We start from the raw sequence: 23,773 nt of genomic DNA, 5'->3' as shown, positions 1-23,773 counted from the left end.
GTAGGCTATATGATGTATGCATAACCTGTTTTTTTTGTAACATGGTTTGTTAAAGTTAAAGTTAAAGTACCAATGATTGTTACACACACACTAGGTGTGGTGAAATTTGTCCTCTGCATTTGACCCATCCCCTTGATCACCCCCTGGGAGGTGAGGGGAGCAGTGGGCAGCAGCGTAGCCGCGCCCGGGAATCGCTCATAGAATTGCTCTCTGCACTGAAAGATGGTGATGTGCGTACATGGAAGTGAATGCAGTGCGTCAGGTTGGATGCAACATGGAGTTATGCTGAACGAAATGTGACGGTAATTTTACTGATGGCCTTGGCTTGCTATCAAATTATTATATATATTTATTTCGATGATTGTCCGTGCGGTCAAACTAGACATTTTAGCAGGGTAATGCCAACAATCTGTCCCGACTCCAGACTAAAATATTGCTGCGTAACTTTACAAATACATTTGGCTAATCGACATTAGTAAAATGTGGCATAATTACTTACGGTAGTAAACCATCCTGCAAGAAGCATAAACAGGAGAAAACTACAGCGTAGGACTCGTCGTTTGCCATTTGAAGTTCCTTGAAGTAGGATTTGGATTCGGCTGCGTATCTGGCAACCTCAGTCATGGAGAGTGGGAGGGCACTACAGAATTGACCGGGATTGCAGTACAATTTCTGGCCACATTACTACATATGGCACCTTTAAATAAAACCTCTGCCTTGTTTTTGGTTAATACGTAGGGCTACTACGCTACGGTATTTTAATGTTGGTTTATTATGGTGGTACTTGGAGAGCTAAGTGTTTTTTGATGTGGTACTTGGTGAAAGCAGTTTGAAAACCACTGGAATAAAGCAATAATACAGTTGTTAAGTATGTTAAAATGCATTTGATAAAAGCACATTGGGGCAAAATTGTGTTGAATTTACAATACAATGACATTAGGCAGGATTATTTAAACCTGAGACCAGGCACATGCAGAGATTTTGGAGGACAGGGTCTTAATGCAGAAAAAAGGACACCCATTGTGAAAATTATTCATAAAAATTTTATTATAAGAATCAAAGCATGTTTTCAGATAATATAGTAATAAATACAAACTCAAATGATCAATTTGAATAAAAAAAAAAAGTATGAGTACACAAATTTATTTCTTCACTGTTTTATGAAGAGTTGAAGCATAAGCTGCATTACATAAATATACAACAAAATATCTCATCAGATTGTTGTAGCTCAACTTAAGACCCACGTTTCACCTCAGTAATTAGGATTTTTACTGAAACCAAACCAGTGAACTTGTCCAATGGATAAAACAGCAAAACTGACTGGTTATGAGCTTACCATTGGTAAAAAAGAAACATAGGTTCAAGCCCAGAATGAGCATGTCATAGTGTTTTCTATTTTTACTGATTTAACTGCAATTCCTGATGAAAATGAAAACCATTTATTGTTCCCATTTTACTGGGAAATTTTACATACAGTATATTGAAATGCAAATGTAGACAGGTATGGCTTCTTTCCCTTCATTAAACATTACCAACATTAGTCAACAGTGGACAAGGCTTTAAGTTGTTATTCTGTTTTGTTGAAGAAACGTCGGATATAAACTCAGTTATTACCTGTCTGCCTGATACTGGGAATGTGAAGGGTTATTTATCTACAGCAACCTTTACTATCAAAAAAGACATTTTGGTCATTCCTTTTCAAGAAAAATAGCACAGAGCTGCAAAACTGAACACAGCTTATAAACTTTTAAAAGTTTTCATCTTTTTTATTCTTTACTTTACAGGAAAAAGCAATCTGTTCATGTAAAATTGAACTCTTTTACCTTCTCATTTTTCTTTTTTGGCAAGTATTCATGGTTAGCTTACCCAAGTTGTTGTACACTCAATAACTTTACTCGCCTTCCTTGGGCCTCAGAACTCAGCCTGAGGGCATTGACAGCCTTGCAGACAGCCGTAAATTTTAGAACTATTTTTAAAAATGCAAACTTTTCTCTCTCCGGGGGTGATAAAAAAAAAAAATCTGAGTGAGCCACAACAAGGAGGAATAAGAGCCACATGTGGCTCCAAAGCCGCAGGTTGCAGACCCCTGGTCTACAGTATGAGTACCCTGACTAAAGAGCAACAAGGTGTATCTCACCTGTTGCCCAAAGTCAGCTGGGATAGGCTCCAGCACTCCCGTGACTCTAAAGAAGGATATGCGGTCCAGAAAATGGATGGACAGACCAAAGAAGGCCTGAAGCAACAGTGCCTCTGCTGTGCGGAGGCACAAAATGCACTACACTCTACATAAATCTTCTAAATACATGTTTAATCGACAATTGATTTTACACAATACACGGAATCCTTAATAATCAGATAAGTGTAATGGACGTCTGCTGGACTCATAGCCCCCACTTTACAAAGATAACATGAACTTCCTGCGGAAGAGACATAATGCAACGTTAACCCATTTGCACTTAACATGTTTATCAGTTAAATTTCTTCTCACCTTATTATGTCAGGCAGACGAGGGTCTTTGTATAATCCGTTATGCAAGTACCCCAAAGAAGCTTCAAAAGGTACAAACTTGACTTGCTCAGTATTCTGGGCACTCACTGTTACCTTGAATAGCTAGAAGGAACATATTAAAAATATACTTGTTTCATATTAGTTAGTAATTAGCGTTCAGGGTCATCGATACCTGCTGAGCATCGTCAATGGGAACAACAGGATCATCCTCTGCATGAAGGAAGAGAAGTGGGTTTTTCATTCTTCTTAAACTAAAACAAGAACACATCAAGCCATGAATGATTTGTATTAAATTGTATTAATTATTGATGTCAATGAATACGTCAGAAAGCTTTCAAAGTCAAACAATTTGGATTTCAACCAAAGTATTCTGATATATGAGTCAAACAAAACCATCAAAAGCAACTGTTGTAAGATGAAGTTTGGTTCTTTAATGAATTTATTATGGGTCTACTGAAAATGTGACCAAATATGCTGGGTCAAAAGTATACATACAGCAATGTTAATATTTGGTCACATTTTCAATAGACCCATAATAAATTCATAAAAGAACCAAACTTCATGAATGTTTTTTTAGACCAACAAGTACGTGCTCCAATCACTCTATCACAAAAAAATAAGAGTTGTAGAAATTATTGGAAACTCAAGACAGCCATGACATTATGTTCTTTACAAGTGTATGTAAACTTTTGACCACGACTGTAAGTTAAAAATACATACACAAAGTGCACTTGATATTCCCTGCAAAATATAATGAAATGGCACTAAAGTGACTTCCCTTGTCTGTGATTCTCAAATGGTGGGTCGGGACCGATCGCAGGGCATTGTGTGTTAAAAGTTTGTTAGTTTTCTGTCAGTAGTATACCACAGTTAACATGTTGAAAGTAACAGTCCTGTCTGTTTTTAGTTGTCTATGTGATTGTCATATTTGGAGGTGTTAAAAAAAACAACATTTGTGGTAATTTCTAGCGCGCAAATGGGATTTTCATCGAGCTAGCTATTTGTTTTAAATGCATTTCATGTATGATGAATGTCAGAGAAATTATTTTGTATCTTATGGAGGTTATACTGGAAACACTTCATTTATGTATGTTCAGTTTTACAGTACTACAAAGTAGAGTGTCTGAATCGGAACTCAACTTTATTGAGAGCCTGTCATTTTTCTACTGGCTCGTAAGTGGATACCAAACGTTAGCAGGAGAATAGAAAACCTTTCCAGAGACTTTTTGTTCAAACAATTTTGAGTTTGTGGATAAAAACTTTTTGTGCTGGCACACTGTTTTTTGCACTACCCCAATGTCACTATATTCTGACTTTATGCTATAGGAAGGTTTATTACATAATGGATATTTTCTGTATACTTAGATGACAATTAGGAATGTTAATTTTGTTGATTAAACTATTGGCTGTACAGTAAATAAAGGTTTTCTAATGTTAACACTTTGAGCATGGAACAAGTCAATTAAATGATCTATTGCTAACGATGGATTCTGTTCTGTTCTGTTCTGTTCTGTTGCATCTATGTTGCTGCTTCTTGATCTTCGCGCTGCTTTCGATACCGTCGATCATATTTTATTAGAGCGTATCAAAACACGTATTGGTATGTCAGACTTAGCCTTGTCCTGGTTTAACTCCTATATTATTGACAGGATGCAGTGCGTCTGCCATAACAATGTGACCTCAGAGTATGTTAAGGTAACGTGTGGAGTTCCCCAGGGTTCGGTTCTTGGCCCTGCACTCTTCAGCATCTACATGCTGCCGCTAGGTGACATCATACGCAAATACGGTGTTAGCTTTCACTGTTATGCTGATGACACCCAACTCTACATGCCCCTAAAGCTGACCAACACGCCGGATTGTAGTCAACTGGAGGCGTGTCTTAATAAAATTAAACAATGGATGTCCGCTAACTTTTTGCAACTCAACGCTAAGAAAACGGAAATGCTGATTATCGGTCCTGCTAGACACCGACATCTATTTAATAATACCACCTTAACATTTGACAACCAAACAATTACACAAAGCGACTCGGTAAAGAATCTGGGTATTATCTTCGACCCAACTCTCTCGTTTGAGTCACACATTTAAAGTGTTACTAAAACGGCCTTCTTTCATCTCCGTAATATCGCTAAAATTCGTTCCATTTTGTCCACTAGCGACGCTGAGATCATTATTCATGCGTTCGTTACGTCTCGTCTCGATTACTGTAACGTATTATTTTCGGGTCTCCCTATGTCTAGCATTAAAAGATTACAGTTGGTACAAAATGCAGCTGCTAGACTTTTGACAAGAACAAGAACATTTGATCATATGACGCCTATACTGGCTCACCTGCACTGGCTTCCTGTGCACTTAAGATGTGACTTTAAGGTTTTACTACTTACGTATAAAATACTACACGGTCTAGCTCCATCCTATCTTGCTGATTGTATTGTACCATATGTCCCGGCAAGAAATCTGCGTTCAAAGAACTCCCGCTTATTAGTGATTTCCAGAGCCCAAAAAAAGTATGCAGGCTATAGAGCGTTTTCTATTCGGGCTCCAGTACTCTGGAATGCCCTCGCGGTAACAGTTAGAGATGCTACCTCAGTAGAAGTATTTAAGTCCCATCTTAAAACTCATTTGTATACTGTAGCCTTTAAATAGACGCCCCTTTTAGACCAGTTGATCTGCCGTTTCTTTTCTGCTCTGCCCCCCTTTCCTTCGTGGAGGGGGGTGGCCACGGATGAAGCGCTGGCTGTCCAGGGTCGGGACCTAGGGTGGACCACTCGTCTGTGCATTGGTTGGGGACTTCTCTGCGCTGCTGACCTGTCTCCGCTCGGGACGGTCTCCTGCTGGCCCCACTATGGACTGGACTCTCACTATTATGTTAGATCGACTATGGACTAGACTCTCACAATATTATGCTAGATCCACTCGACATCCATTGCTTTCGGTCTACCCTAGAGGGGGGGGGGGGGTTCCCCACATCTGCGGTCCTCTCCAAGGTTTCTCATTGCTATCCCATTGGGTTGAGTTTTTCCTTGCCCTGATGTGGGATCTGAGCCGAGGATGTCGGTGTGGCTTGTGCAGCCCTCTGAGACATTTGTGATTTAGGGCTATGTAAGTAAACATTGATTGATTGATTGAATTCACTTCGCATTATTTACTAATTACACAACGTACTCAATGGAAAAATCGGTTTTTAAATTTGGAACACATTTGTTCAACTTTGGAGGCTCAGCTGTAAAATGTATGCGTTTAAAAACTTACTTTTCCTCACTGGGAAAGACAACCTTATTTGCAGCCCATGGCTCTGGGAAAAAATATCCCAAGCCAGGAAATGTCCAGTAATACTAGAAAAACAGAAATAAAAAAAATGTGGTGTTATGTTTTACAGTATTCAAAATAAATTAAACAGTGTAAATGACAAATGTTGATTAAGCCTACCCAAGAAAATACATGACTTGTTAGTTTTTTTGCAGCCATATTAAAGGCGCCTTCGAGGATCACGCCGTCCAAAACAATACCTGTTGATACAATCATAGTGAGAGGTGGTTGTATTTGATCATGAACATTTGCCTGTGAGGTTACATCTACCTTGCTCTAGCAGTTTGACAGCAGTGTTTGTGGCCACCCTGCAAAGACACACAACATTATTGTGAAGCACTCCTCTATCGAGTCTGTTCCTCCTGCACCAACAAAAATGACTATATCACTATATCATTGTTTTGCCTACACCACAAACCCTATTAATGCTATATAACAGTTTCCTCAAACATGTTGTCACGTTACGTTACTGTTTAGTTATTTTTCCCACCGTATTTTGCATGTTATCTTGTCACTGGTTTCTCTCTAGTTAATTCCTATAGTTTCCTGAGGTAACAACCCACACTTGTCGCCACCTGACAATTATTCAAAATAAAACTTTGCTGGATTTTTGTTCTATGATCTGTTGTGTTGTCACCAGTGTTAGGAAAATTACTTTGAAATGGTAATTATTTATAGTTCATACAGGGATTGAATGTACAAACCCCGTTTCCATATGAGTTGGGAAATTGTGTTAGATGTAAATATAAATGGAATACAATGATTTGCAAATTCTTTTCAACCCATATTCAATTGAATGCACTACAAAGACAAGATATTTGATGTTCAAACTCATAAACTTTTTTTTTTTTGCAAATAATAATTAACTTAGAATTTCATGGCTGCAACACGTGCTAAAGTAGTTGGGAGAGGGCATGTTCACCACTGTGTTACATCACCTTTTCTTTTAACAACACTCAAAAAACGATTGGGAACTGAGGAAACTAATTGTTGAAGCTTTGAAAGTGGAATTCTTTCCCATTCTTGTTTTATGTAGAGCTTCAGTCGTTCAACAGTCCGGGGTCTCCGCTGTCATATCTTACGCTTCATAATGCGCCACACATTTTCGATGGGAGACAGGTCTGGACTGCAGGCGGGCCAGGAAAGTGCCCGCACCCTTTTTTTACGAAGCCACGCTGTTGTAACACGTGCTGAATGTGGCTTGGCATTGTCTTGCTGAAATAAGCAGGGGCGTCCATGAAAAAGACGGTGCTTAGATGGCAGCATATGTTGTTCCAAAACCTGTATGTACCTTTCAGCATTAATGGTGCCTTCACAGATGTGTAAGTTACCCATGCCTTGGGCACTAATGCACCCCCATACCATCACAGATGCTGGCTTTTGAACTTTGCGTCGATAACAGTCTGGATGGTTCGCTTCCTCTTTGGTCCGGATGACACGATGTCAAATATTTCCAAAAACTATTTGAAATGTGGACTCATCACACCACAGAACACTTTTCCACTTTGCATCAGTCCATCTTAGATGATCTCGGGCCCAGAGAAGCCGGCGCCGTTTCTGGATGTTGTTGATAAATGGCTTTCGCTTTGCATAGTAGAGCTTTAACTTGCACTTACAGATGAAGCGTCGAACTGTATTTAGTGACAGTGGTTTTCTGAAGTGTTCCTGAGCCCATGTGGTGATATCCTTTAGAGATTGATGTCGGTTTTTGATACAGTGCCGTCTGAGGGACCGAAGGTCACGGTCATTCAATGTTGGTTTCCGGCCATGCCGTTTACGTGGAGTGATTTCTCCAGATTCTCTGAACCTTTTGATGATATTATGGACCGTAGATGTTGAAATCCCTAAATTTCTTGCAATTGCACTTTGAGAAACGTTGTTCTTAAACTGTTTGACTATTTGCTCACGCAGTTGTGGACAAAGGGGTGTACCTCGCCCCATCCTTTCTTGTGAAAGACTGAGCATTTTTTGGGAAGCTGTTTTTGTACCCAATCATGGCACCCACCTGTTCCAAATTAGTCTGCACACCTGTGGGATGTTCCAAGTAAGTGTTTGATGAGCATTCCTCAACTTTATCAATATGTATTGCCACTTTTCCCAACTTCTTTGTCACGTGTTGCTGGCATCAAATTCTAAAGTTAATGATTATTTGCACAAAAAAAACATTCATCAGTTTGAACATCAAATATATTGTTTTTGTAGCATATTCAACTGAATATGGGTTGAAAATGATTTGCAAATCATTGTATTCCGTTTATATTTACATCCAACACAATTTCCCAACTCATATGGAAACGGGGTTTGTATTTTGGTGGCTGCATCTCTCCTTGTCCACAGGGTATTGTGGGATTACATGATTATCACTTCATTGAATTGTTAATTTCCCCCCCACTGGAGTAACGCCGTTATTATAGACTGACCATACGTCCTCTTTTCCCCGGACATATCCTCTTTTGCGGGGCTGTCCAGACGGGGTTTCTTAAATGCCTCAAATGTCCGGTATTTTGAGTGAGGGTTGCGTGTATTTTCAATGTTCGTCCAGGGTTAAGAAGGGGTTAAAAACAAAACAAATTGTGAAGGTGTGCGCACGCAGCAACATTCGTGAGGGAGGGGCAGAGACAGAGAGCGAGAGAGCGAGACAGTCGAGAGACAGACAGGACACAAGAGAGAAGCCGAAACAGTAAATGCAACTTCACGGATGATTTGCGGGAAAAGTATCTGTGTTTTGGTCCTGGCCGTGACACATGGAAAGCAGAATGCACTGTGTGCAAAGCAGGAACGTATATATCTGTGGCAAATAAAGAGGCCAACGATCTATAAGCCCATATTGACACTACAAAGCACAAAACAGCTGTGCAGGGCGAGAGCTCGTCTGCTGTTTTTTGTTTAAGTTTAATTAACTTGTTTTGAGGCATTATTTATGTTTAGATTATATACAAGAGGTTATTTTTAATATTTCTACCTCTGCACTTTTTTCCAAAACTGTGAATGTTACAGAATATAAGTATGACTTATTTTGTTACACTGCAACCAGTGTTGGCGTTAACACACTTTTTGTGTCTTTTTAACGCATTGAAATCAGAAAGGACGCAGAATTATAATTTTTTTACCATTTGCGGCCCACAGCACATTCTAAAAATACTATTAAAATAAACAAAAACATAACGAAAGTGAAATAAAAAAGCTTACAGGTGATATGTAATTTAGAAACAGTTGCAATGTCGACTAATAAAACAAAGCTGTTTTTTTTTCTTTCAAACGGTCATTGCTCAAAACATAATATTGAATCAAAATCAATGTTATTATGAATTATTGACCTATCAATATCAAAAGTTCCGATTACTTCACATCAAATATTCCACTTAGAAAAATATTTTTGGTGGAAGATTTTGCATATTTTGTGTGTTTGCCATAAAAAACATAGTTTTGTTTGACAAAAAAGGGCGAAAAACAAACAAACAAAAAAACAACATTGAAATGAGGAATAGATCTGAAGTTGATGTAGACTCCAGAGATTTAAGCGTTAAGAATAAAATGTACGGTATGTATGCCCTGGCACACCATTATCATCATTTCATGACCGAAGCAAAACACTTTTTACACTTTTATACTGAAATAAATACACCTACAACTTATTAAATAAAAACATAGAAAAAACTACCAGCAGTGGTAAAATTTAGATCCATGAAGGAAAGAAGAAAGTGAATGAATGTTTATAACTGAATACATTTACATATGCTTACACATTTGTTTTCTTTTGTATTATTTTTCTTAATGAATTAAGTAAAGTTTATTACAACCTTTTTCCAAAACACAATATAGAATGTGAGATATAAAAGGATAATGCATACATTTGTCATTTGTTTTCAAAACGCTTACAAAAAAGTGGGACCCAAACATTTACTGTGGGTCCCCATTTTTATGACTCCCTGGGACCCCATTTTGAAAATTCCTAGCGCCAACACTGCTGTCAACAGAGGAGAAAAAATGCTTTATTTAAATAAATATATTATTTATAAAGCAAGTTCGAGTATCATTGGCAAATTTTCACCTAGTACGGCACGCATATATGTGTCCTCTTTTTGGGATTTAAGAATATGGTCAGCATAGTTATTATGTAACAATATTAACACTGGTTGTCACACATCTCCTTTTCTTCCATGTTTCTCCTTTATTAGGTATAGCCATGATTCTGTACTTTTGCTCCATTTTACCTACAACTTGTTTATGCTGCTGTGTTAAGGTGAACTCTGTCTTCCCCTTCCAAATCCTTTAGTGTAGCATGACGTAAGCCTCAAAAAAAGTCTAACCGTGCGTAACAGCGATGCGGCAAAGGCTGTAATTGCTTGGCTTTTTGTACTTGTCCTGTGTTGATGCGATTCAATCATGTGGCATACTGCCCATCTTGGCAAATTTGCCTTCTTTGTTTGCATTTAAAGTATTGTAGTACAGCACCAGTTCCCATGACATGCAATCCCACTCGTTACCATTGTTTTTTAGCAACAAAAGGAAGCTAAAAAGGTTATCCAGGGTAAATCCCACCTAACCTTATCCATATCCACACACAACAATGCCACCGTTTGAGACCTCCTCCCCCCTGCGTCCACCAGCGCAACACGACCTAATACACATGCGCGAAAAAATGCGCGCGTCATAGACCTGCCCTGGAAGTGTATCCTTACCCTGTGTTTCAATGTAGACTATATGTTATGATCCGCTGCCCGGATCATATTTCTTTTTACGTTTTCTAGTCACTTGTGTTTTTCTGTTAGTCTTGATCTCTTTCTAGTTCCTGTTTAAGCACCTCTGAGTTTGGTTACCATAGTAACTAATTACGTTCACCTGCCGCTGGGGTTCCCGACACGCACCTGTTAGTCATCATTGACATTATTATTTAAAGCCTGCCTTCTCAGTCTACTTGCATCGTAGTTTGTTTTCACACAACAGTTGACGACTTTTGCTCCTGTTCTGTAACCTTCTAGCTTCCACGCTAAAGGCTCTGGTAACCTTCTAGCTTCCACACTAAAGGCTCTGTTTAGTGTTTACCTTCTAGCTCCCACGCTAGCTCCTTTTGTTTCTGCTTTAAGTGCTATGAGCACGTTTTTGTTTGTTCAGTATTATTTATTTTTTAAATAAATCATTCTTTACCTGCAAGCTGTGTCCGAAGCCCGATCTGCATCCCTGGGAGAACGAACACCCGCAACCATGCGACCCGGTCGTCACAGTACGATGCAAGCAAAACGTTCTCTCGCTACGCCGGGCATGTCGGAGGTAGATGAAGGTACGTGGATGATGTTGCGAGCGATGGAGGCGGAGACTCTTCGCTATTCCCCCTTGGAGCGCCAGGACCTGTTATGGGGTCCTAACGGAAAGCTGGTCCCAATCCACTCCGTTTGGCCCGAGGACATTGCCACACCTCCGCAGTACCGGACGCGTCAGCGAAGACGGAAACCGCCCAAGAGGTCTTCACTTTGCTACCAAGACGCGCCACTTCCTCAGACTCCTCCACCGGAACAAAGCCATCAGCAGGCAGCCCAGGATTCACCTCTTCAAATGTCTGGTAATTCCATCAACCACTTTACCAAAGTTTACTCTGACTGGCCTGTCAATCACTGGGACTTCAGCCATGACGTCATTCCGTCGGCGCCCCCTGATGACACATTCCTTGATGACGTTGACCCGTCCGTTTTTGATGACGTCAGAGACAAAGACATTTTTAAAAATTTTGTTAATTCTTATTGTCAGCCATATAAGAGTGACTCTAATAGAATTAAACATATTCTGGACATTTTTTTTAAAATGTAGACCTAGTCCTCCCCAGTCACCTGACTTTCAAGCTCGACCTCCAGTGACTTTGGTTCCGCCCCCAGTGACTTTTACTCCGCCCACAGCACATATTTTTTTCCCCCTGTGCTCCCACCCAGTCTCTAGTAGGGGGTGCAAATAGACAATTTAGAGGGGAGGATTCTGCCCTCCTCCTGACCTCCCTCCACCCACCCCTAAAGACGGTTCCAGACTGCACAGAACGCGTCTGGGATCCGGTTCTTGAGGGGGGGCTAGTGCTGGGAGCTGTGCTACGGAGGTAGCACAGCTGCGCCCTGCCAAGCCGCAACCCCCAGCCAGGCCACCTCCGCCTAAATTACAACCAGCACCTGTCCCCAGACTGGTTTCCGCACCTGACCCCAGACTGGTTTCCACACCAGCACCTGACCCCAGACTGGTTTCCGCACCAGCACCTGACCCCAGACTGGTTTCCGCACCAGCACCTGACCCCAGACTGGTTTCCGCACCAGCACCTGACCCCAGACTGGTTTCCGCACCAGCACCTGCTGCCACGACAGCGACTCCTGCTGCAACGACAGCGACTCCTGCTGCCACGGCAACGACGGCGACTCCTGCTGCCACGGCAACGACGGCGACTCCTGCTGCCACGGCAACGACGGCGACTCCTGCTGCCACGGCGACGCCTCCTGCTTCCACGGCGACGCCTCTTGCTTCCACGGCGACGCCGCCTCCTGCTTCCACGGCGACGCCGCCTCTTGTTTCCACGGCGACGACGCTTCCTGTATCCACGGCGACGACGCCTCCCACGGCTTCCACACCTGCTTCGCCGACGACGTGCCGACATCCTCGTGCCCGGCGGGCCGCACCTCGGCGCCGCCTACCTCCTCGTGTCCAGCGAGCCGCACCACGGCGCCGGCCACCTCCTCGTCTATGGAGTTTTTATGGACGCCTTTGGCGCAAACAGCAGCGACACCCAAGACTTTGTCATAGAACTCTCCGGCTGCTGAACTTCTGGCGCCAATCACGCCGACCTTCTTGGCGGCGACAAATGTGGCCTTTCCGTGGTCGCCCGCCTCACCTGCGGCAGCGGCGTTCCATTCGCCGCCGCCACCTGACTCGTCCCCGTTAGATTAGGGAACACGTGGCCTGGCGACCCGCCGCCAAGACCTCCCTCCGCCCTCCCTTGACTTGTGAACTGCCTTGTAGTTGGGCGGGGGTTTAGTTTGTCCAGGGGACATCTGGGATCTGTCCCTTAAGGGGGGGGGGGGGGTACTGTTATGATCCGCTGCCCGGATCATATTTCTGTTTACGTTTTCTAGTCACTTGTGTTTTTCTGTTAGTCTTGATCTCTTTCTAGTCCCTGTTTAAGCACCTCTGAGTTTGGTTACCATAGTAACTAATTACGTTCACCTGCCGCTGGGGTTCCCGACACGCACCTGTTGGTCATCATTGACATTATTATTTAAAGCCTGCCTTCTCAGTCAGTCGGTCTTGCATCGTAGTTTGTTTTCACACAACAGCTGACGACTTTTGTTCCTGTTCTGTAACCTTCTAACTTCCACGCTAAAGGCTCTGGTAACCTTCTAGCTTCCACGCTAAAGGCTCTGTTTAGTGTTTACCTTCTAGCTCCCACGCTAGCTCCTTTTGTTTCTGCTTTAAGTGCTATGAGCACGTTTTTGTTTGTTCAGTATTATTTATTTCTTAAATAAATCATTCTTTACCTGCAAGCTGTGTCCGAAGCCCGATCTGCATCCCTGGGAGAACGAACACCCGCAACCATGCGACCCGATCGTCACACTATAGCCACATTTCTTTTAACAGTAAACCTTGCTTGCCTCACCATCAGCAGCTGTTAGACTATTGTAGTGAATCACACCTGAGCCATCATACATGAATCATATCTTTAATGGACGTTTGAAAGTAAACAATGTGATAAAGAACATTTTACAACAACCAACAACAGCACACTGTGCTTGTAGGCTGAAATTGGCGGTCACACTTGACGGCCGCAACCACTTCATGGCTTCACAATAGTTATGGAGTACAAAACTAGACGTTGAGTATTCGCTCGACATACATCGCGGACAATAACTGACTGTGCTTTGCCACTCCAAATGCATTCGCTATTTTTCGTAGTCTTCCCTTGTCCACGGGAGCCCGCACTGTCGTCTGTCCTTCGACAAACGGACAAAGTTTTTCATTAAGTAGAATCCCAGCTGACTTGGACATTCGAAAGTTCTCTTGCCGTTCCTCTGACACAACACACCCGGTGACAAACATATCCCACCAGGCTACCGTTCTTCCAGGGCTTATCCAAAACCGTCACTCAACATTGCTATGTTGCCGTCTGAGATGTGTTGTATCCGAAATAGCTGCAATCGCCCGTTTCCTTCTCTTAAGGTACTCGTGTGATTTCCAAAAGCACCTTTACATGTAAAATAAGGAGAAACACTGGCATGTCTGGATGATTCACCTTCATATTTCTAGTGGTTGCAGCCGAGTTACGGGTTGTTATGAAGCTGGCTGTGGCGCGTTCTTTCTGATGTCACTTCCTGTGCGGTCTTTCTGGCGTCACTTCCTCTCCGACCTCAGTTTGTAAACGATCAATGAGTCCATACAAAGCTAAGAGCCGGAGATTCAAGAAATAGACGGCGCACTGACCCGTGTAAAAAATTGTCCGAGGAGGGTTACCTTAAACGGTGATTTAGTGTGGCTGAAACGAGGCTTAGGCTAAATAATCATTAGTTTAGGGGTTATCCGGCTTAGTGTAGACATAGCCTAAATCATGACAAGTTAAGTGCCATAGTTTCTCACCAGAAAACACTGCCCCTAAAATTGAATGGCTGATGCGGAACTTTGAAAAACATGACGGTGCCTCAAAGGACAGCATAGTGACTACACTACACAGAAGCATAAACTCATTCCAGCCACAACTGAGGGATAAAAGAGCCGCATGTGACTCCTGAGCCGCAGGTTGCAGACCCCATTGGCATTGACTATTTGTAGTGAGTAAATAATAATACTCTAACCAACTGGGTAAAATCACTGCCCAAGATGGCTCATTGGTTCAGTTGTTTTTCCTTAATAAATGAGGATGAATTGGTGCTGTATATATACAATTACCCTTGAAATGTGGAGTGTGTTATGCAGTGTAATTAAAATCTGTGTTAACAAAATTGTTAGGGGGATAAGCCTTTGCTTTTAAAATTGAACATCTACTCATATTAAATTAGTGTAGTGCTGTGTGGAGTGTGGTATAATACATTCGTACACCAAGTAGACATTAAGTCATTCTGACTTCATAAGCTACTTACCCAGTGCCAAGAGAATGTCCCCAGAGGACGACCGGGCTGCTTCCACTGTGTTTTTTGACCCACTTGTAAACGTGGAGGGCATCTGTAGTGAGCCCAACTTCAGTCGGCTCACCGCTTGAGTCTCCAAATCCTGTAGATCAAGAAATTTTCACTGAGGCACACTAAAATGTAGCTGATCCTTGCCACCACCAGATGGCAATCACAGAGAGGAAAAGTTTCACAGAAATTGCACTGCTGCTCTGTTACTATCTTATTTCTTTGTAGTGGCTTTATAGATCACTGTGAGGACAATGTGACTGATGCCATCCTTAAGGATGCAAAAAATATTTGTTGGCACCAACCTCTGTAATCAGGCTGTGTCACATGGTAACCAAGTGCACTCAATACCTGTTGACAGATAAGGCTTATTTCAGAACAGCTATCCTGACTTTAATATAGTTGCTAAAGGGTGAATATGTTTGCTCACTTTCGCAACGCCCACCCGATGAGAAGCTCCCCTGTATACAGAAATAGTTTGTAAGGAATAATATTACCATTTAATCGGGGAAAATATCAATTTTATGGAGATGTTCTATTTTCCTGTGCTTCCTGGTGAGTCAAAAACATCATCGTGTAACCCACCTTGTGCCTGTGTTCCCATGTAGATAAATGATAACTGGACTCCCATCACTGATGGTGCTTTGGTACCATGCCATGCCTTTCCCTTGTGCCTGCCTCCATTGACTTGCAGGCACCGTATGCCTTTAACAAGTAGAAAACAATACAAAATGAAGAGCTCATTACTGGTGATGGGTAAATGAAGCCTCAGTGAGTGTATGGCACACCCACTAGCTGCATTGATATTGCAGGGATACTCTGGTGCTGTTTTATAATGGTCATCCACCATCTGCTGGATTAGTTCACTAGTTTTGACTTGCAAATAAAATCAATAGTTAGCAAATATATTGTTTTCAGTTTTTTGTTGTTGTTGTTTTAAGCATATCCTACAACATTTTTGCTCTGAATTAAACATTTTTAGGCATAATAATGGCTAAATGATCAAAACATATCAGTACTGCAGTAGTAATATGATCATGTTGTTCAGTATAGTGGTCATTGATTGGCTCAGCCTCAGGAAGCATTGGATACATATTGGATTAAATGAGTGTAAAGGTGACTAAAGGGTGCTTTTTCATGTCTAAAGGGCTCTCATGATGTTGAAATTGGTATTAAGATGTTAGTAACAATTTCTTAATGCTCCAGCTATGAAAATATTCCCATCTATAATTAATGATTCCTACTTTGTCGGAAATTAATTTAACACATTGGTGTCTAGAACTAATAAACAGCAATAAATGAAAAAATGATTATGACTTGTGCAACTTTGGTCAATAAGCCAACGAGTATATAGGAAACATGGCGCCAAGAGATCAAAATGTACCCAGACTTCAGAAATGTTCCTTTTTCCATTTAGATCAAGGGTGTCAAACGTACAGCCCACGAGCCGGTACATGTTTTATCCGGCCTGCGGGATGAGTTTGCTAAGTATCAAAATGCGTCGACATTTTTGAATGAAAGAAACTGTTGTTCTAATTGTGTCCACTAGATGTCACAATAGTAATTATGTGTATCTTTGTAGATGATGCTACATATGTAAAAGAAATAAACCACATGTTGTAGTGCACCAGTCGAGGAAAATTAGCAAATTACAGGATGTTATTTATAACATCCTGTAATTTGATTTTGATATTATTTTTTTATCTTGATAGATTGAAAATGAACACCAATGAGTTGACTAATGAACATTATCACATAATTTATTCAGAGAGTAAAAATAACGACAAATAAAGATAGAATACTATAAAACAACAACACCATCATGATTTGTACATTTTCAGAATGTACTTGAAGAAAACAACCTGAAGTTGTCTTTATTTTTAAGTTATCGTGCCGTGATTTTACCAGTCCAGCCCACTCGGGAGTAGATTTTTCTCCATGTGGCCCCCAATCTAAAATGAGTTTGACACCCCTGATTTAGATTGATGATGGAGACGCCATTCCTTCAATTTCTTCCATTTCGAGCTGTCACTTGTCAGTCAAAAGAAGTGCTTCCTGATAAACACGGGTTGGTACTTCAGTCAAATGATGCAGTAGCTGTATCAGTCATTTTTTCCCTCAAAGTGACACACACATCAATTCTTCGAGGGACACTATCACATCTTGTGATGCTTCAGTTTGACCCGTCAGTACTGATTACACTTAGGTGAAGACCCACTTTTTGAGAACGTAAGAAGACTCACCAAACACCAAGAGAGATTCCTTCTTCTGATGTTAAGTACATGTTGATGGTGTGATTTAGGGAGAAGTCAGAAGGTTGGCCAAGGTCAGCAAAGAAGGGAACCCTCACTGCACACAGAAGGTAAGTATGTGTTTTTTAAGTATGTGTAAACAAATCAAAGAACATGATAGTTCTTGTACGCTTACTTCTATGAGTGTAAACAAGATGCTGGAACAATTCCCGGCCCACGATCAGCGTGAAAGGCATTAAAAGGAGGACGACAAAGAGAGCAAATAAACCCCTTTCTCTCCAGCAGGGCCTAAGCAAAGAGAAAAACGAAAAACACATATTTTGGTGTTTTTAAACACAACAAAGCAAAGATACAGTATGTTCATACAGCCTCTGGAAAGAGTATTTATGTTCTCACTGTGCTGATGAAGGTTGTGTCCAGATTGCCTGGGTGTCGTAATATTAAGGCGATAAGAGCTGAATGATGCCATCAAGATGTCGGACTCTCACACTGACCTTGCTAGAAGCAACATCACAAAGGAGGTTGCTCTTCAGACTGTTTCCGGTTTAATGGACAATACAATCCTCCTTCTCTGTTAACACTCCAATAAGACAGAAGAGTATTTTGAGTGGAAAGACTGATTTCTTCACACCTCTTCAGGGAACAATATAGGAGTTCATTATTCCAGCAGCCTCCAAAAAGTCCACTCATTTGTCCGCATTTAGCACATACTTCCACAGCTTCAACTGTATCATGAAATGTTCATCATAACCTAGTTATGCTGCATACCAGACTGCTAGGAAGTAAGGGTGGGCATATCGCTCCATAATCCAGTGCGTGGCGCTCCAAACCATAATTGATAGCTGTGGTCTTACACAAATAATACATGAACCCACGCATCGCAACGGTAATACAATAGATCTAGTGCTTGTCAGGGGTGTCACCACCTCCAAAGTTATGATACTTCCATATACTAAAGTAATGTCCGATCATTACCTTATAAAATTTGAAGTTTTGACTCATTGTCAACAAGCTAATAATAATAATAACTGCTATAGCGGCCGCAACATTAATGCTGCCACAACGATGACTCTTGCTGACCTACTGCCTTCGGTAATGGCACCATTCCCAAATTATGTCGGCTCTATTGATAACCTCACTAACAACTTTGACGATGCCTTGCGCGAAATTATTGATAGTATAGCACCGCTAAAGCAAAAAAGGGCCCCTAAAAGGCGCACCCCATGGTTTACAGAAGAAATTAGAGCTCATAAATTATCATGTAGAAAACTAGAACGCAAATGGCGCGCGACTAAACTTGAGGTTTTCCATCAAGCATGGAGTGATAGTTTAATAACTTATAAACGCATGCTTACCTTAGCTAAAGCTAAATACTACTCAAATCTCATCCGCCTCAACAAAAACGATCCTAAATTTCTGTTTAGTACAGTAGCATCGCTAACCCAACAAGGGACTCCTCCCAGTAGCTCCACCCACTCGGCAGATGATTTTATGAATTTCTTTAAAAAGAAAATTGAACTCATTAGAAAGGAGATTAAAGCCAACGCATCCCAGCTACAACTGGGTTCTATTAACACAAATACGACTGTATATACGACGGACACTGCCCTCCAAAATAGTCTCTCTATTTTTGATGAAATAACATTAGAGGAATTATTACAGCGTGTAAGTGGGATAAAACAAACAACATGTTTACTTGACCCACTTCCTTGGAAACTTATCAAGGAACTGTTTGTATTATTAGGTCCATCAGTGTTAAATATTATAAACTTATCACTTTCCTCCGGCACTGTTCCCCTAGCATTCAAAAAAGCGGTTATTCATCCTCTGCTCAAAAGACCTAACCTCGATCCTGACCTCATGGTAAACTACCGACCGGTCTCCCACCTTCCGTTTATTTCCAAAATTCTCGAAAAAATTGTTGCACAGCAGCTAAATGAACACTTAGTGACTAACAATCTCTGTGAACCTTTTCAATCCGGTTTCAGGGCAAATCACTCTACGGAGACAGCCCTCGCAAAAATGACTAATGATCTATTGCTAACGATGTATTCTGATGCGTCATCTATGTTGCTGCTTCTTGATCTTAGCGCCGCTTTCGATACCGTCGATCATAATATTTTATTAGAGCGTATCAAAACACGTATTGGTATGTCAGACTTAGCCTTGTCTTGGTTTAACTCTTATCTTACTGACAGGATGCAGTGCGTCTCCCATAACAATGTGACCTCGGACTATGTCAAGGTAACGTGCGGAGTTCCCCAGGGTTCGGTTCTTGGCCCTGCACTCTTTAGTATTTACATGCTGCCGCTGGGTGACATCATACCCAAGTACGGTGTTAGCTTTCACTGTTATGCTGATGACACTCAACTCTACATGCCCCTAAAGCTGACCAACACGCCGGATTGTAGTCAGCTGGAGGCGTGTCTTAATGAAATTAAACAATGGATGTCCGCTAACTTTTTGCAACTCAACGCTAAGAAAACGGAAATGCTGATTATCGGTCCTGCTAGACACCAACATCTATTTAATAATACCACCTTAACATTTGACAACCAAACAATTACACAAGGCGACTCGGTAAAGAATCTGGGTATTATCTTCGACCCAACTCTCTCATTTGAGTCACACATTAAGAGTGTTACTAAAACGGCCTTCTTTCATCTCCGTAATATCGCTAAAATTCGTTCCATCTTGTCCACTAGTGACGCTGAGATCATTATTCATGCGTTCGTTACGTCTCGTCTCGATTACTGTAACGTATTATTTTCGGGTCTCTCTATGTCTAGCATTAAAAGATTACAGTTGGTACAAAATGCGGCTGCAAGGCTTTTGACAAAAACAAGAAAGTTTGATCATATTACGCCTATACTGGCTCACCTGCACTGGCTTCCTGTGCACTTAAGATGCGACTTTAAGGTTTTACTACTTACGTATAAAATACTACACGGCTTAGCTCCAGCCTATCTCGCCGATTGTATTGTACCATATGTCCCGACAAGAAATCTGCGTTCAAAGAACTCCGGCTTATTAGTGATTCCCAGAGCCAAAAAAAAGTCTGCGGGCTATAGAGCGTTTTCTATTCGGGCTCCAGTACTCTGGAATGCCCTCCCGGTAACAGTTAGAGATGCTACCTCAGTAGAAGCATTTAAGTCCCATCTTAAAACTCATTTGTATAATCTAGCCTTTAAATAGACCCCCCTTTTTTAGACCGGTTGATCTGCCGTTTCTTTTCTTCTCTCGTCTTCTCCCCTGTCCCTTGCGAGGGGGAGTTGCATAGGTCCGGTGGCCATGGATGAAGTGCTGGCTGTCCAGAGTCGGGACCCCGGGTGGACCACTAGCCTGTGCATCGGTTGGGGACATCTCTGCGCTGCTGACCCGTCTCCGCTCGGGATGGTTTCCTGTTGGCCCCGCTGTGGACTGGACTCCCGCTGATGTGTTGGATCCACTGTGGACTGGACTTTCACAATGTTATGTCAGACCCACTCGACATCCATTGCTTTCGGTCTACCCTAGAGGGGGGGGGGGTTTACCCACATATGCGGTCCTCTCCAAGGTTTCTCATAGTCATTCACCGACGTCCCACTGGGGTGAGTTTTTCCTTGCCCGTATGTGGGCTCTGTACCGAGGATGTCGTTGTGGCTTGTACAGCCCTTTGAGACACTTGTGATTTAGGGCTATATAAATAAACATTGATTGATTGATTGATTGATAATATCCATAACACAGTGGTACCTTGGTTTGATTCGTGAGCCGTACTAAAAGGTCTGAATCGTACAAAAATCAAAGCAATGTTTGCCATGAGGTCTGTTGTGTAGGACTAGATGTTACAATCCCCTAATGCATACTTGAGACACCTATGCGACTTTGTGGGATGGTCAAGTGAGTGAAGGCATCCTCTGGGTTATCAAGTGGGCGCCCCCCTTCCTCGGTGTTTCGCTGATAGGCCCACGACACCTCCAGAGGGTTCAGCAGTGAGTCCCAGCGTCCCAGGATCACTCCCTAGATGCCATCACTCACTTGAAAGCCCAGGTGGAGTCCCTTCGCTTGACCCACAGCCACTGACTCCCCTTTTCAGCGGCTTTTGAGAGGTCTTTCACTGCCTGCCGGTGGGCCTTCCCTCGCACTCCCATTTCCCTGAGGAGCCTGGATGTTGAGGTGGCCACGAATCCTCTGCAGCCTACTTCCACTGGGCGTACCCTCGCTTTCCAGCCTTGTACCCTCGCTTTCCAGCCTTGTTGTTGCGCATCGGCTGCAAGCTCAGTGTACCTCAACTTCTTGCGCTCGTAGGCCTCCTCCATTGCACTCTCCCAGGGCACCGTGAGCTCTATGATGTACACGAGCCTGAGCGAAGCTGACCACAGAACAAGATCTGGCCGCAGGTTGGTGGACGCAATCTCAACTGAGAAGCAGAGTCTCTGGCCCAGGTCTGCCAGCAGTTTCCAGTCCCGTGCCCCGCCTAGCTGTCCAGTGTCTGGTCTTGTGGGGGTGAGGTTGGCTTGACCCTCGCCCTCCCGGACAAATGTTGTTGCTTGCCAACGGGATGACGAAGGAGGAAGGGCATTGACACTTGTCCGTCGACTTTCCAGCACTGCTGCAAGACACTTTAGCACCTGGTTGTGCCGCCAGGTGTAACGGCTTTGGGTGAGGCTGGTCTTGCAGCCCACCAAGATGTGCTTCAGTGTTGCTGGACTCGGACACATAGGGCATGTGGGGTCTTCACCATACCACTGGCTGAGGTTTTTTGGAGAAGGCAGGACATTGTAGGCAGCCCTGATGGTAAAGCTTGCCCTGATTGCCTCCATCTCCCACAGCTCTTTCCAGGAGATCTTCCTCTTCTCTACTCCTTCCCATGTCATCCACTGCCCTTGTTTTGCCTGCGCCACAGCTTGTGCGCACCTTCTTGTAATAATGTAAATTTACGTCACCCAAAAATTTTACGCAAAACATTTTAAAGAGAATAATTCAATTCACATACAGAAACAATGTGAAATGAAATACGGAGAAAAATAAACTGAATGTGAAATGATAATATAATAAATAACAAATTAAATGGATGAATGAACATTTATGGCATTGATTGAAGATTCTTTCCTCACTTCCTTTATCAAAGTGTTGGCACTTACAACTGTCTTTGGCCCCATTGTGGCTTATTTTGCAGGTATACTAAAAAATAAATAAATCCTGAGACAGACTGATTATCAACGTGCAATTCTTTTTTTTGTACTCAATTTCACTACTTTCTGCGGTGCAAGAGAAAAGACGCTGTACGAAAATCAGATCATTGAAAACTGAGGCACCACTTTACTGATACCAAGATATAGATAGATCAATATAGGATCAATATTAGACTGATGAAGGATCCATATTTTTTTAATTCCATCCATCCATTTTCTACCACTTGTCCCTTTCGGGGTGGCGGGGTGTCGCTGGAGCCTGTCTCAGCAGCATTCGGGCTGAAGGCGGGGTACACCCTGGACAATTCATTTCTGTTTATTTTCATAAATAGCTATGTTTTTTGTTGCGTTGTTCATGTGTTACCTTTTTGACATTATTTATTGTTATATTGCAGCAGGAGAAAATTGCTTTGCACTATTGACTTCATTTTGCTCCAACATTTGTATGTAATAAAGGGGATGAAATGATCCCTATGTAGATATAGTCTTATATTGTTATACTTTTAAATTCAATTTGCCTATGTAACTACATATTGCATTATTGTTCACAAACAAGTATGTTGATAAACAATTTTTCTTTGTGTTTTATTCTGACTATAATCATGAGCAACAAATTAAAGGCAACATTCTTCAGTGAGCTTATACATATTTAATAAATATTGGTATGGGAAATGCTGCCCTGTATTTACTTGGTATCGCATTGATATCAACAACTGCTGTATCGCTCACCCTTACATGGAACGTCCCAGTTTATAGCTTGACGTGACGTCACAGAGTAATCAGGAAGTAATTTTGTTAATTATATCGTCCTTTATTTTTTATAAATACAAACAATATTGGTCATCCTGTGATAATTCACCAAGTACACAATTAATATGTCACAAGTACGTTACCCTCTACAACCCCCCTCCCCCCAGTAAAGTGTGTAAGTTGTAGTTAAAGTCAGCACATTAGCAAACATGCTAACTCACTTGTTCTCGGTCTTCCTCTGATCTTTGGCGGTTGTCTGAGCGAAAGATGACGGACCCGTGTTAACATTCCTTTTCCTCATTTTGAAAAGCAGCAGGCTAAAGTTCACACACAAGTAAGTATGGGCGTGTAAGTGCAGTGAAGGGGCAGGGCAGGCGGATCGATCCAAATGTCGAAGGTATGGATACCAGGGTGGTAGACACATCAGCTCAATACCAACCACGACGTGATCGTTATATTGTATTTATTTATTTTTTTTACAAATATATTTGTCGTATTGATGTATTCGTACATTACATTGTTTACAAACTCAGGGAATAAATCATTGGACGCGGGAAGGGGTGTCATTGAAATGAAAGGCACAAAATGTTTTTGTTTACTTATTTTGTACTATTAACTTAAGTTTACTCAAATAATTGTATGG

The 23,773-nt window shown here is 41.9% G+C and overlaps 1 protein-coding gene across 1 annotated transcript; it reads right to left on the bottom strand.

The window, feature by feature from the left end:
• Window positions 1-1,055: 1,055 nt before the first annotated feature.
• On the bottom strand, window positions 1,056-23,516 carry si:ch211-117n7.7 (Monoacylglycerol lipase ABHD12-like). The gene is made up of 13 exons (XM_062057700.1): window positions 23,352-23,516; window positions 17,379-17,491; window positions 17,195-17,300; window positions 15,537-15,656; window positions 15,382-15,412; window positions 15,257-15,302; window positions 14,916-15,045; window positions 6,088-6,125; window positions 5,938-6,017; window positions 5,761-5,843; window positions 2,681-2,759; window positions 2,489-2,610; window positions 1,056-2,417 (listed from the first exon to the last, which is right to left on the bottom strand). The coding sequence occupies exons 1-13, from the start codon at window positions 23,429-23,431 to the stop codon at window positions 2,396-2,398; spliced, it is 1,050 nt and encodes a 349-aa protein (XP_061913684.1). The 5' UTR covers window positions 23,432-23,516; the 3' UTR covers window positions 1,056-2,395.
• Between the last annotated feature and the right edge of the window lie 257 nt (window positions 23,517-23,773).

This window comes from Entelurus aequoreus, linkage group LG09, assembly GCF_033978785.1.
Source record: "Entelurus aequoreus isolate RoL-2023_Sb linkage group LG09, RoL_Eaeq_v1.1, whole genome shotgun sequence".
Lineage (NCBI taxonomy): Eukaryota > Metazoa > Chordata > Actinopteri > Syngnathiformes > Syngnathidae > Entelurus > Entelurus aequoreus.
Note: the sequence above shows the minus strand (reverse complement) of the source record. Positions and strands in the feature narration are given on the sequence as shown.

What these genes read in the sequence shown, in the direction of transcription:
- si:ch211-117n7.7 (XM_062057700.1), bottom strand. Translation starts at nt 23,431, where the DNA reads ATGAGGAAAAGGAATGTTAACACGGGTCCGTCATCTTTCGCTCAGACA. An exon ending in ATCGGGTGGGCGTTGCGAAA is followed by an intron (nt 15,303 to 15,381) that starts GTGAGCAAACAT and finishes ATCTGTCAACAG; the next exon opens with GTATTGAGTGCACTTGGTTA. An exon ending in CAAGTCATGTATTTTCTTGG is followed by an intron (nt 5,844 to 5,937) that starts GTAGGCTTAATC and finishes CTGTTTTTCTAG; the next exon opens with TATTACTGGACATTTCCTGG.